The following is a 15,038-nucleotide window of genomic DNA, read 5'->3' as shown; positions in this document are numbered from 1 at the left end:
TATGGTTATTAAAAATCATATATATATATATTTTTCCTATTCTCAATCAATTTAACTTCTAAAACACATGAGAAATAAAAGCCAACCTGCCATGGAAATGGAAGAGTAAAGGGCAGAGGCTGGGGGCAAAATAGAAAGCCCGTGATTCCTGTGAAGGCGTTTGGTGTTTTTATATCCTTTCTTTAAAATTGCTTATGAAGGAATTGGGCCACTGAGCCCACACCAAGAGGAAAAGCATAAAGCTGAAATGATTTTCTCATGTGCCTCCCTGGGATCACTCTAGGAAGCATGGGGTTGAGCAAGCGGACCCTGAAATGCTCCCTATCTGCACACGTGCTTAGCACATCTTCATTTTTCAACACTCCTCACTTATATTGACGTTGATTTTGCTCTCCTTCCCTCCCTTCCTGAAGTCCCATCACCTTCCTGCCTTCTTGCAGTTCCCTTCATTCTGGACTTACTTTTCCTAATGCATGTCTCCCTGCTCATTTAAACACACCAGTTTCTTTGATTTACTCAAGAAACCACCCCATGCAACATTTAATTCTTTGTCCTTAGAAGCGATGGTCTTACTTTCTTCTTGGGAGATTTTTTTATCATTTAAAGAATTTGAGGGATTTTTCTGTTTCCCAACATGGAGTGGGGTTTGAGGGGCTTCTTCTGCTTTCCAACACTGTTTATCAGTAAAACCTTTGCCTTTGGAAATTGAGGAAAAAAATGCCCTCCCCCAATCCAGGAACTTTGGCGTTTACCCAGGACATTTGCGCTCCCGACTGCTGATCCCAGAACCGCAGGTTCGGCTACAGGGGCTCCACTCGCTCCACTCTCCGGCCACATGTCCAGGTGCTGAGGTCCTGCTGGTACATTCTCCAGCCTTACACCACTATTCCAAAAGTTATGTCTTAGGTGAACAAATCAGGGCACAACGGAAAATCATTCACTGGCCTACAGAGTCACTGGGATTGCGATTAAATCATGCCTCCTAGAGCCCCACACATACAAATTGAAAAAGACCAAACATAAGCTGGCACTTGCTTCTTGTCATAGTGATATAATGGTCCGTTCTCCCCGTTCTCCTGTCAGATCATACGGTCTTGTTACGAAAACAGCGCACCTGTATTTGCAGGACAGCCCTGAGAATTCAGTACGTAGGACAGAAATCGGGTAAAGAGGGAAGTTGGGGTGGCACAGCCACAAAGGAAAACTAATACAGTCTAAGAAACATAACAGTTTAAAAGGGACAAATGACAAAAGCACTGAGTCATACATCAGAATGGAAAATAAAACCTAAATGTTCTTCCATAACTGGAGTGAAGCAGACATTTTAGCAAACCTAGCAACTGTGATTTGAAATATTGGTGGTCTTCTTTCCTTGTAATTAAAAAAAAAAGGATAATTTATTTTTAGCACCTTCCTTTATGCCTTCTTTCTTTTTTCTGAAAGAGTTCCCATCAAATATAAATGTTAACATTACAGCAAGTTTTCTTTTGAAAGCCGTTTACTTGAAAGACTTAAGCAAATGGATTCTATGAAATTCTGTCATGTCCAGTTATTCTGCAGCTTATTTTGTATTGATTAACTGAGAAAGATAACCATGAAAGAAGAGAAAGGAATATACTCATTCTCTTGTTTATATTTATATTTTCATCCACTTTAAACAAAGGCAGCTGAAGAGGCCATTTCTGGGGCCACCAAAGAATGGGTGCCAAGACTTGGAAGGTAAATTATAATAATTTCTCCTTATTTCTGAAAAATCAGATATATCACGGTCATGGCAAACATGTTAAAAGTAAAATTAACTGAACAAAATCATGTTGAGAATAATAAGTAAATATTAGCAAAATTCAGATTAATGACTGTAGATAGAGTTGAGCAAGCTGATCCTTCCAGATCTAAACAATTTTCTGCACTTAATAGCAACATGATTTATAAGGGATTTTGCAGAAATTACAGAAACACTCTAATCTTCACGTTTCCCATTTCAAAATGTGAATGATAATCATATTTACCTAATGGACTTTGCAGGAGTAGAATGAAGCACTAAGCACAATGCATCGCCCGTACTAAACTTAATAAAAGTTAACAATAATTAATAATGATGACAAATTGTATGTACTATTATATTAATGTCATTAATAAGTTTCTAGAAGTCTAACCAAAATTCTATTCATTCTGATCTTAACTGATCTATATTTCTTTATAATTTATTTTGAGATTAGGTTTTTAAATGCTGTTTTTAGAGGAGAGAATTTAGAAAACTACGCTATATAGGTTTGTGTGAGCCCAGATAACGCTTTTCTAGGCAATAAAATAATTAGTTCCTGCAGATTTTTTTTCCAATAATGTCAGATTTTAAATTCAACCTCTTTTAGATTTCAAGAACTTTTAAATCTATGCTTGGAAAAAAAAATCCCAAAAGCTCAGTGTATTGATAGCACAGTACATTGAGATTTTGTATGAAGATTGTCATTAAATTGAGATTTTGTGTGAAGATTCAGTCTGAAAATTGCAGAAGGAGGGAAACCATGTCCTCTTAAACAATTTACTGGCGTTAAGGATTAACAATCTAATGCCATTCATGGAAAAAAAATCCAACATGAAAACTGTCAAACTTCAGTTGGTCAAATCATTCTGGCCTACTTGAAGGGTGTTTATGTTTCCCATCATGCATATCATAACTCTTTGCTCATTTAGCAGCAAGATGGTGTTGAAAGGCTGGGCTAGCATTCAGAACAGACTAAAAATATGCTGTAAAAGACCAGCATCTGGGCTTGCACATCATTTAAACCAGACCACATGGGGCAGATGAAGAGAAATAGAGACAGATCTACAAGCCAAATTTGCATACACAAATCAGTGAAATTTAAAGAAAGCATAGTATAGTATTTAAAGTTCATCACCTTGCAGAGAACCAGATCTCTGGATGAAACCAGGGAGAACCTGCCTTTGTGTCTTCCAGGTGGTGTTGTACTTCAACATTGAGGGAAGTGTTAAATGTTTTGTTCAAATTATGATACAGTTTTGTTCCATTTGGTTTTTGTCTAAATTATTATATAATATATTCCATTTGGTTTATGTATAAAATGACCCTAATGATGCTTTTCATATATTTTCTGGCAGCATATTGTGCTTCATTTTTATTTTTGAGCCCCCCAAAAATGATATTACACCTGGTTTAAAAAAGACAAAATTTGTCATACCTACTAATTCAGTCTGATTTATGAAAATGCTAAGGAAATATAAAGTATAGGTTATTTCTGGGACAGTACATGATCTAAAAAATTGACTGTATTTCCATTCTGTCAAGTTTCTATGTGGACATGTCTGGGGAGTTCATGAAAACATCAGATTGGAAGAGGTCTGTGAAGATGACAAAGGGAACATCATTGTCTAAACAAATCTTGTGCATACATTGTTGGATGAGAGGAGAACAAAAGGCAACAAACTCTCTACGTGTGAGAGTAAGTGTGAGTGTAAGGATATTACAGTCGTTATATTTTCAATAAAGAATCATGATGGTAAATTTCAAGAATCTCAATTTAGGGAAGTAAATAACTAAAATATATTACGTAGAATTCTTCAAAACAGGCTAAAATGTTACTAAATTTGTATTTAACTTTTCTTTCCCCTCCCCCAATTTCTAGCAGGTTTTGTCAGTGAAAAAACACAGATTTGGTTTTTACTACATCATTTACCAACTCTTTAGCATCTGTTAAATGTAGATGTAAACATAGGTGATAGAATTATAAAAAGAAGAGAAGAAAGAAAAAGGCTGCTTTTAATTTGGAAAAGGCTATGTAGAAAGTATAGATGAATCCCTATCTTTACAATTATTTTGAATCATAAAATTCTGTAGGCACCTTCTCAGACTTAATTATATACTCTTAGATGACCTAGTCATATAGCTAGATTAACATCACTCTACACTATCAAAAATTACAAAATTACACAATCTTGTAACAAATTGTAAAAAAAATTCCCAGTTTTGCCTCTTGGTTTGCAGTGTACCAGGCTAGCAGTGTTTTGTGTGAGGTTGAAAGCAATCAAATATTTTAGCACTACAGCACTCCTCAGCGAAGTGTTGGAAACTATTTTCATAATGGCCCCTAGAACAGCAGGAACAGATGGGTATTTGAAGAAGCCCACATGGTCTGAGGAACTGAGAAGTCCATTAGTTATTTCAATACACAAAGCATTACAGAACTGCTAAAAGAATATTATTAGCACAATTAGAGGGAAATAAAAGCATTTTACTTTTGATGAGCAATTACAATTTTGATGGCTAAAAGAATTAAGTTTATTTTAGAGACCTTCAAGAATGCAAATCATTCTCATAAATATCAGATGAAAAAAATAATAGCAGAAAAATAGTGAGGACATGGGTTTATAAAAATGAAGGGATTTTATATTGCTAAACAAGAGCTAAGATGAATGGGTTGTGTGATGTTTGAAGAAATACGGCTGAATAGCTGGTTATCTTTGTTTATTAGGGTTTTCATGTTTCAGGAAAGATAAAAATTATAGCTGGGGCAGAGTTTTATGATTCCAGCAATAAATTACTCAACCTAATACTGTGAGGCTTGCCCAATATGCACACATTATTGTACTTTTGTGTATAATTAAAAAAAAAAAAAAAAAACCAACCCAGATTCTGACTCTCCATATAAACTCACAGAAAAACATCTGGCCCTGTCTGTAAACAACTGGCTGATAATTCACAGAAATTCCCTTTCCAGAAAACATTTTTCTATTGATTGTATCTAGTGATAAAACATTTCTAGTCTTAAAGATATTTTGTACTTAAACAGTTGGTACATTTTTTTCTTTTTTAATTAGAGAAATCATAGAAGTAATAAATGATGACACGATTATGTCAAACAACCCAAAAGTGTCTGGGAAAATAATTTTATTTACCCTCAGCTACCCTTGTTTTCAGCCATCAACCCCACTTCTCTCTCAAGAGCTAACTACTAATTACAGTTTGGAGTTTATATTTTCGATCCATTTTCTAGGAGTTTAGTAATATATACAATGTATGTGTGTATTCATAACCGGTTTTTTGGTAAATATCAAAGGGTATCAAAGTATTAATTTTTCTGACATGCCTACATATTAACCATCATGTCTTTTAAGATCTTTTCAGTTTGTATGTATATATCTACCTCATTCTTTTAACAGCTACATTGTAACCATTCTCTACGTCATGAATATTTTCATTGTTTCTCATGCTCATCATTGCAAATTGCATCCTTACCTAAGTATTTGTGTGTGTGTGTGTGTATTTACAGGCACACACGTCTATCTTTGTGAAAGACGTGCATTTCCTTTGCACAAAATTCTAGCAGTGGAAAGGCTGAATTTCCATAATGTTCATTTTTAAAAACAATGTGTTTTTAAGCTAGCATTCTATATAACTTCATTGTTTTCATTAAGTAATTCACTCCAAGTAAGCTTTAAGTTGTTTCTTTTTAAATGTAACCAACATGTATGTTCTTCAGAGGCAAGGTTTCTGATCTTATATCTATAATAAGTAAAGTGATGAACCATTCCGCTTTCTCTTTACAGAATAAAAATTAGAAAATAATGTAAGCTATTGAACTGTTATCTTTTGAGTAAGTTTAACTATCGCTATATATTTAGATGGGATCTACCTCCTTCATTTTCTTCAAAAGAAAATTATTTTTCAACAGCAATGATTTTGATATGAAAATCAAAAGAAAATTAATTTTTCCACAGCAATTACTGTGATATGGAAATGTGTATTAATAAATATTTCTGTAACTTTATGAAACATATTAAACAACTCAGACAGCCAAATATTTACTAATCTTCAAAATGTCAATTAGAATATTTTATTTATGATGTTTGAAATGACAAGGAAAAATTATACTCAGTGGCTTTTCTGAGACAATGTTTTATAACTGAAAGGATTCATTAGCTCAAGTTTGACTTTATGCTATTATTTGTGATTATTTACCTCTGTTTAACTTAAATACTAAAAATAAATTCATTTTTTTGGTTAAAGTGATACACATATCTTTCAATGTTCTCATAATCAACAATAATAAAAAAACTGCATTTATGTTAACAAGAGAAGCATAGATTTGGTAAAATATAAAAGTTAAAATTGAAAATACGTGAAATACTGAAAATTTTTTATGTATTTACTGAAGGTATTCCACTAGTATTAAGATGGATACATATATAACTGGCAGAAGAAAGTGTGAGTTTCTTGAGTTTCATTCCATGTTCTTAATTAACTTCAGACGACTCAAATGACTTACCTTACCAGCGTCACAATCAGTTCCATCCATTGGTGGATCTAGCTTCGTTCTGCATTCTTTCTCACCCTCTACCTTGCACCATAACCCTGTGCAAATAACATGCTGAAAACAAGGCCATAATAACTAGTAAGGAGAGGCATCATATTTTTGAGGTGAAGTCAATAATTTTTGAGAAAGCTATTTTGATAGAACAACAGAAATTGTTTGAAGAAAAATATGCTTTAGGTACTTTTCATATAAACTTATCATTGAAATAGCATGAGGTATAGTGATGAGAATATTGATACATTAAAAACAGAAAATCTGTTTAGTATATTTAAATATCTGTACATTTCTTAAATAAGACACATGTGATTTCTCAAGATTAAGTAGCTACAACAGAACAGTGTAGGCTAAAAACCATTATTTGTACTATTCCATGAACCAGGCTGGAAGAATAAAAGTGATGTGTTTGTGGTATGAATTTAGTGCCCGGCGTCCTAAAGCCTGTCCTCACTTACGCTCTGCTTTACAGTGAAAGGCCATGGTTAGTATTTCATTATTTCACCAAATGGCTTTGGCCCTTGACACAATACAGACTCTGTTATCAGTCATTTTTACCTCAGTCTGAATGAGTTCTAGGTCTCCAGGATACAATGCACTTTTTACCAGGGCAAAGTTAGAGGGAATTGCAAAGATCCTGGGATAAGGCAGCCCAGACATAGTAACTGTGAGAGAAGAGAACTCTGAAAACAGGCAGGAAGGAAGACTGTCAGAGACCTAAGCCCCAGCTCCAGTGGCTGCCGTCCCAGAGACAGAATGAGGCACACAGGACACATTCACATTTCATAGAAACAGGAAATCCGCGAGGGACATTTAAAGGTGATTAGGGTAATGCAGAGTGAAGATGACTGTGTTACCTATCCAGATAATGGAGAAGGTGGAAGAAGACAGATCAATAAAGAGAATAAGTCATGGCAATGTGGAAGGCACAGTCTCAAACAAGATTTTAAAGTAAACAAGATTTTCAAGATTGAGAAAACAAGTCTTGAATACCACGAAGGGCGAGGGACTCCATATTTGGAGGGAAAAAAGAAGCCACTTAGCAGTTGACCAGTAGGTTGAGAAGATAAAAAGGCTATTTTAGGGGGTTTACTTGATGGTATAGGCAAAATAGATGAAAAATTGCCGCAAAGTAAAAATTAGCTTATGACCCAAATTTATTCAATACTTTGGGAAAGATATTTAAGTGACTGTCTTAAGCATGTTAGTTACAATTCTAATAATGAATTTGTCACAAGGCCCCAAATAATATTTTCCTATTCTTTCCTTCTTTAAAAATACAATTTCTCTTAAAAATTATATAATGTATGGCAAGAGTGGGATATATTCTATTCCCCTTATTTTATCTGCTGTGATAGCTTTTCCGCTTCAAAATACTTCATCCAAATATATCGCATCATATTTAGGAGATGATTTAATTTAACTTATACGCTTTGTTTATGTATGTATAACATTTACCAAAATTTCATCCAGGGATTTATTTAAAAGAATGTCAATGTCTAAATCAAATTGCTTCTCTGCAATATTTTAGACTCTTTCAAATAAACAGATAGATTATCATGTACTTTTGTGCACACATTTATATTTGAATTAATGGATCTCTAACCTAAGAATCATAGTTTCTAAATGTATTTTTCCTCTTAATACCTTTCTGTTAAGGATGTCATTTAATCATGGGATCAAATGCTAAATTTGCCCACAAAGAACAAGTTTGCTTTATGTGTATTCAATAAATTTTAGTTGTATTATTACATGAGTTATTTTTGCCAAGCTCATTAGTTAACAAATGCATATTGAACAAAAAAGCAAATCTTGTATACTGTAGTTTTATAATAATACTGGCTTACTGAACACTGTTGGTGGTCTAAATTCTGACCTTCCACTATTATCTGCTATTCAAAACAGCAGGTACTCTAATTGATTCCCACTTGAGGCACTGGGAGCATAAAAGCAAACTTGGCAGCTTTTCAAGATAAGCACAATCATGTAGAATAAATCTCTCAGAGAGGAGATCTCTTTACCCTTTATGTTCTGCAGGTCCAGGGATCTTATGGGAAGTAAATTACAGCCTCATTCTTAAAAATAACTCAGATCCAGGATTTCAAACTAAACTGTCAAAAGTAACACAAGAAAACGTTGAAGAAATGGTATGGACTGTTTTCACCTTGAGAAGTAGAATATCTCAGATGTGGATATGAGAGCTAATATCAAGCCCTTCTTAAGATATTACAAGGATACTATTAAGGGGCAAGGGACACCTGGGTGGCTCAGTCGGTTAAGAGTGCAACTCCTGATTTTGGCTTAGGTCATGATCTCATCGTCCTGAGATCCATCCCTGCCTCAGGCTCCCCACTCTGTATATGTTAGGCTAGAGTCAAATATTTTTTGCAACTGAATTGCTAAAAGCACTTAATGTATCAATTAAGAAAAGAACTTTAAAACTTCAAATGCTTTGCATAGGAATCCAGGACAGAAATGCACACCTCAGCTTTTCCTAGAAAAGTAATAAATAATAATGCAATATTATTTTCTAAAATTCTTCCATAATAAGAAAAGACCATTAAAAGCATATAACAGGAATTTGGATGTTTATCTCAAGTAGGCTTTTTAAAATGTTTACGTAAAAATACCATATAGTTTAAATGAACTAATTTAAGTGGAAGATTAATTGTCCATGTATAAAAATCATAAATTTTATCTTCAAAGATAACCTATACTCATATCTTTCTTTATAGCAAATAATTACATTAAGATGTTCTGAAATTTATGTCAAAATAAAAAAATCTTGGGATGCCTGGGTGGCTCGGTCAGTTAAGTATCTGCCTTTGGCTCAAATCATGATCCCAGGGGTCTTGAGATCCAGCCCTATGTTGGGCTCCCTGCTCAGTGGGAAGCCTGCTTCTCCCTCTCCCACTCCCCCCGCTTGTGTTCCCTCTCCCGCTGTGTCTCTCCCTGTCAAATAAATAAATAAAATCTTTAAAAAATTTTTTTAAATTAGAAAAATAAAAAAAATCTTAGGTGCATACATACAGAAGTGACAATTAAATCTTGTACATGTAACTCCTTGTTCTACCACTTATATTACCTTCCAAAATACAATTTCAATAAGTTAACATTTGGTTGCAAATGTAATTCAGTATGGGATAATATTATTAAAAACATTCATTTCCATCACAGATCATCATAGTACTTTTAAGGGTAGAAGAAAAGAAAAAGGGGGAGAAGGGTATTTTAAAACACAGAAAACAAAGACTCTAAAGGAATAGTAAAAAGCAGGAATATAGTTCTTTGTAAATACTAATAAAATTGAAAATTAATAAAGAAAAAAGAGAAGGCAAAAAAAACCACACCCTACTATTAGGAATAAAATGAAGGTACAACTACAGATAATGTCAAATTTAAACAAATAAAAAGATATGGACAACTTTCTGCCAATAAACTTGACAACTTACAGGAAATGAAAAGATATTTTAAAAAACTTACTAAAAACTTACTAAAATGGACTGAAGAAGAAAAAGAGAAGCAGAACTATTCTGTAACAATAAAATAGCTAAAAGTGATTGTTAAATATCTTCCCACAAAGGATACATCTGGTCCAAAAACTAACAGTCTTTCACAAACTTAGATTCTCATTTTACGTGAGCTCTCTGGAGAAGAGAAAAGGAAGGAACACGTTTAAACACACTTACAATATCCAAACTAGACAAGGATTTCAAAAGAAAATGAAAACAGTAATCTACCTTATTTATTAATCTAGATTTAAATATGCTAAGCAAGTTTTAACAGTAAAGCATTAAAAAAATGCAATGCCATGGCCAAGTTGGGTTTTTCTTCAGAACACAAGGTTACTATAATATCAGAGATTTGATGAATATAATCAAGTGCATCAATAACTTTAAAATCTATGATTTCTGTATCTATGGTACAAAGTACATAATGCAATTCAATATCTATTCATTAAAAAAAAATCGTAGCAAACTAGCCACTGAAAGAAATGTCTTCACAATTACTGGACACATATGAAACTCTACAACAAACAGCATGAAAAAGAGTGAAATGTTGAAAGTTTTCTTTTAAAATTAGGAAAATGGCAAAGATAGCATCTTGGCACCCACATCAGCAAGTGAGTACATGGTGTATTCAAACTGGCAAGAGGAAAAAAATAACTGTCAACATAAACTCCTGAACTCAGCTAAAATTTTATTAAGGACTGACAGTTAAATAAAGAGTCTTTCAAGGAAACAAAAACTGAGTACCACCAACCAATCTGCTCAAAAAGGAACTTCTAACTGATGTATTTCAAGAAGGAATATGATCTCATAGGAAAGGACTGAAAAACAACAATGAGCAAAGAGACTGATAAAAATGAGGATAAGTCTAAATAAATGTTGAATATGGAAAGCAACAATAATTGGATTTTAGCCAATGTTATAAAACTTCCTCATAGTGGGAAAAAATACTGGAAATGTAGCTCATTTACATCTCAAAAACTTTATCCTTTAACAGAGAAGATTTGGCCCCTGGCAGTCAAATAAGCTTGATGTTTTTTCTCTTTTCCATCCTCTACTCCAAATATTTCAAGACCTTTAGTGGCAGAAGTTGAGTAGTAGACATGGGGAAAAATGCAGTCCAAGCCCAGACAAAAAATGAGGCAGCAAGCTGCAAAGGACTCCTGAACAGAACACACCAAAAGTGTAAAAGAGAGTCAGGAGTGAGAAGAAATGTAGAGAAAGGAAGATTTTCAGGACCTAGTTAATGAAGCTCCAAAGAAAAGAAAAAGAATGTAAAGTAAAAAGGAATTCTTTGAAATATTTCAAAGAAAAATGATGCAGAAATCCCTAGTATGAAAGAGAGAGAAAAAATAAAAAGATTCCCCTTTCACAATGGTGGAGTCAGTTCCTTAAGGCCAACCATCTTGTAGATCACAACAATCATTTGTGGGCAGAATACAAAAAACAACCACCTGCTGGTTCTGGAGAATGAACAGAGGTAGGTGAACTTTTTAGGGGAGCTGAAGGGATTGGCACAGGTTGCGTTTACCAACTTTGTAGCTTTGACCTGACTATGAGCTGTGGTCATGGCATGACACTAAATGGCTAAAGCAACAGTGAGAAATATGCCATCTTTTTAGACTCATGAAGACAGAAACTGCTGTGGTGAAAGCTGTCAAAAACTGACTGGCCAATCTCAAAAGGAAGAGAGAGAAGCCTGTCATCAGCTTGCACCTGACCCACACATCCAGAGAACACACTCCGTATAGGCCAGATAAGGAAAAAGTGGACTGAAGATATGAACTGTTGTCCATGGTGGGTAAGACAAAGTTTCCAGTTTGAATCTAACACTTAATTCTCTGGGGAGGGGTAGGGGTGGTGGATGAGTGCGGAGAGGAGATACTCTTTAGAGGAATATAACAGAATTCAGAGTACCTGCAACAGGGTCAGCAAACTTACTCTGTAAAGTGCCAAAGAGTATATATTTTAGGCTGTGGCCATATGGTCTCTGTTGCAACTATTCAACACTGTCACTGTAGCTTGAAGGTGGCCAAAGAGAACATATGAACAAATGGCGGTGACTGTGTTCTAGTAAAACTTTATTTACAAAAGCAGGGAGCCAGTCCCCAGGCCACAGTTTGTAAGAAATTAATGTATTAATATATAATGTGTTAATGTACTCATATTGCAGAACAAAACATGTCTACACAAATATTCATTCACAAATGATCAGAGTAGCCTTACTCATAATAGGTAACATCCCAAATATCTACTAAGGGGTGAGTTAATAAAGAAAATAGGTTATCTACCAGTGGAATACTCTTTACCATGAGAGAAAAAAACTGATTCCTGATACACATAAAAGCATATAACGAATGTATGATATTTTTAAATGCAGAGGAAAAACATGGTTTCTTTAATAGGAAGTGATAAAGGAGAAAAAGAGGAAAAATAGAATATAAATATGAAACACTAACACAAAACAGGTTGACAGAATAAAAATTCCAAATAAAACTAATTTAAATAAATGCAAAAATGTTAAATTAGTTGATGAAAATACAAAAAAAACCCCCTATTACATTGGTTTAAACAGAAAAATACTGCTTTTCTCTAGTAGATGTATCTATATCTGATCCATATCCATAGGTATATTTATATCTGGAAAGGCTGAAGATATAGGTATGGGAAATATTAGCCAGAATAGAAGTTTTAATGTCAGACAAAATAGATTTTAAGGCACAAGTCGTAATAAAATGGAAAAGGAAAAAAGGATCAAGCAAATGAAAAACTGTGTGTATATACCTAGTAATATAAATCAACATTATTTAATATATATAATTCTCCGCATGAATAAATTAAAAAACAAATCCAAAATGTCTCTGGTGCTAAAGAAATATTTAAGCTAAAAGAAAGGGAAGGTACTATATAAGATTTTAATTCCAAAGTAGGGAAGAATGAGTAGAAGATGGCAAAACAAGGAAACAAACAAAAAAATATAAATAGCACAACCTTCATGGGAGAATTTGATGGATTCGTCCACCTCAAAATTAAGAGACAAAGGACAGTGTATAAAAAGTTGGTATACACACAACAAACACACTATTGCTAAGGCATAAGGAATTTTTACCTAGAACATAGAACTGCAAATCAGCAAGAAAAAAGCCAGAAAACTGAAAAAATGGGTGAAAATGTAAATAGGCAATTTACAAAGATATGGACTTAAAAAGCTAAAAGCCCGTGTCAATAAAAAGTCATGGGAAAAAATGAGTTCTAGGAAAAGAAGTAGCTGGATTATGCGGTCAAGTAAGTTGCCATGAAACTCATGTCCTCACAGACTAGGCAGTGCTAAAGCTTGAAGGATAAGATTTAGCTTTGATTAGAATACAACACATTCAGGAAGGGGAGTAAATCGGACGGGGAGACGAACCATGAGAGATGATGGACTCTGAAAAACCAACTGAGGGTTCTAGAGGGGAGGGGGTGGAGGATGGGTTAGCCTGGTGATGGGTATTAAAGAGGGCACATTCTGCGTGGAGCACTGGGTGTTATGCACAATGAATCATGGAACACTACATCAAAAACTAATGATGTAATGTATGGTGATTAACATAACAATAAAAAATTAAAAAAAAGAATACAACACATTCAGAACCAATTCCTGGTAGTTCTAACCCACCATAGTTTTACTGCTCTTATAGGAAGGAAGGATTTAAAATTTGCAACTTCATCAATCTTTTTTTTTATTTTATTATGTTATGTTAATCATCATACATTACATCATTAGTTTTTGATGTAGTGTTCCATGATTTATTGTTTGCGTATAACTCCCAGTGCTCCATTTAGTACGTGCCCTCTTTAATACCCATCACCAGGCTAACCTGGAAACTTCATCAATCTTGACAACATGTTTTATCAGTGATGCTATCTTAATTGCTCTAACAATTACTAGCCATCCAGGGCTATTTGATGCCACGTCTTTTCAAGTCCAAATTCCTTGTTGCCTCTGGAATTTCACAAGGCCAGATCAAAGACTCAGCCTTTTAGAATTCTTCATATGCTACCTCATTTCAATGGCAACCTCTTCACTGGATCAAATGAGAGGTTTTAGAAGTCCATTGCCTTTGATGTACCAATTCAATATAAGAAAAATGTGAAACTGGAACTTTCCTCATTACTTTTTTAAGTCACCATATGATTTGATCAAAACAGGAAGCTTTCTATATGATATAATATACATCCAATTCACTATATGCCTACTCCAAAACCAAAGGCAGATCCTTAGGTTTCCTGGAGGTCTTCAGGTTTTTAGCACACTTCCTTCTCACTCAAAAAATGCAACTCTCATGTAGCCACTCCTTACTGTTTCTAGGGAAACACCCATACTTCTGAATTCTGAGCCAGGGTAAGTAAGTTCAGGAAGCTACTATGATGACTTGATGCTCTTTGGAGCTGGCTCAGCCAAAAGATGCCAGATGGCCTAGAAGTACCAACTGCTTAGGACTCAGGAACCAGCCTTCAAGAAGTTAGCACATTAAGTCAGAAGAGTGAGCTATTATTACTGAAGGTTGAGTTGTTTCACAATCATTTAAACAATGTCTTTATGCCTCAACAGATGCCTATTCCTTTAAACATTTTGCAGATGTAAGTTATGATCCTAAGGGTAAATTTACATCATTAATTAGATCAGCATGTATGTAATGTTGGAGTCTCTAGCACTTGTGTATAACTATCTGTTTATACATATGGAAAGCCATATTTCTTAGCTAATTCAAATACTACAGACCAACTGCCATTGTCTCTAAGATTCTACCAGAGACACACATGTAGAAGAGTTGCTATGAATCCTCACTCCATGCAGCCTGATACTTATTTCTAATTGATGGGAAATGGGATGATCATAGGACGCCTGATTAACTCACATATAAGATGTGAAACATAAGCCATCTGTACTTATAGTTGGTTTTTGTGTAATCACTGAGTTAACACTGAATAACATTTAGTTTATCTTAATGCTATCCTGACGTATGATATATCCAAGACTTGACTATGAGTGAAAACTTAGAATCATTATTCCATCATTCAACTGGTTCACTTCTTCATTTAACATATATTTATTGAGCACTGTTTTAGGTGCCAGAGGGACAGTAATAAAAAGGACTGATAAATAATTTCTTCGATGTTACCAAGCCTGTCTTCTAAGAGACTTGTTTTGTTTATAAAG

General features: G+C 34.3%; 1 protein-coding gene across 1 annotated transcript in view; it reads right to left on the bottom strand.

Annotated features, from left to right (window-relative positions):
- Nucleotides 1-15,038, bottom strand: part of ADAMTS19 (ADAM metallopeptidase with thrombospondin type 1 motif 19) — a 250,726-nt gene that overhangs the window by 94,575 nt on the left and 141,113 nt on the right. The window contains exons 11-12 of the mRNA XM_028103681.2: nt 6,285-6,386; nt 753-883 (exon numbers count right to left, since the gene is read on the bottom strand). Of these exons, the coding sequence (XP_027959482.1) occupies nt 753-883; nt 6,285-6,386 (233 nt within the window). The remainder of the gene's footprint in view (nt 1-752; nt 884-6,284; nt 6,387-15,038) is intronic.

Source organism: Eumetopias jubatus, unplaced genomic scaffold (genome assembly GCF_037043125.1).
Source record: "Eumetopias jubatus isolate StellerSeaLion01/CBP00866 unplaced genomic scaffold, mEumJub1_p1.0 scaffold_5, whole genome shotgun sequence".
NCBI lineage: Eukaryota > Metazoa > Chordata > Mammalia > Carnivora > Otariidae > Eumetopias > Eumetopias jubatus.
Note: the sequence above shows the minus strand (reverse complement) of the source record. Positions and strands in the feature narration are given on the sequence as shown.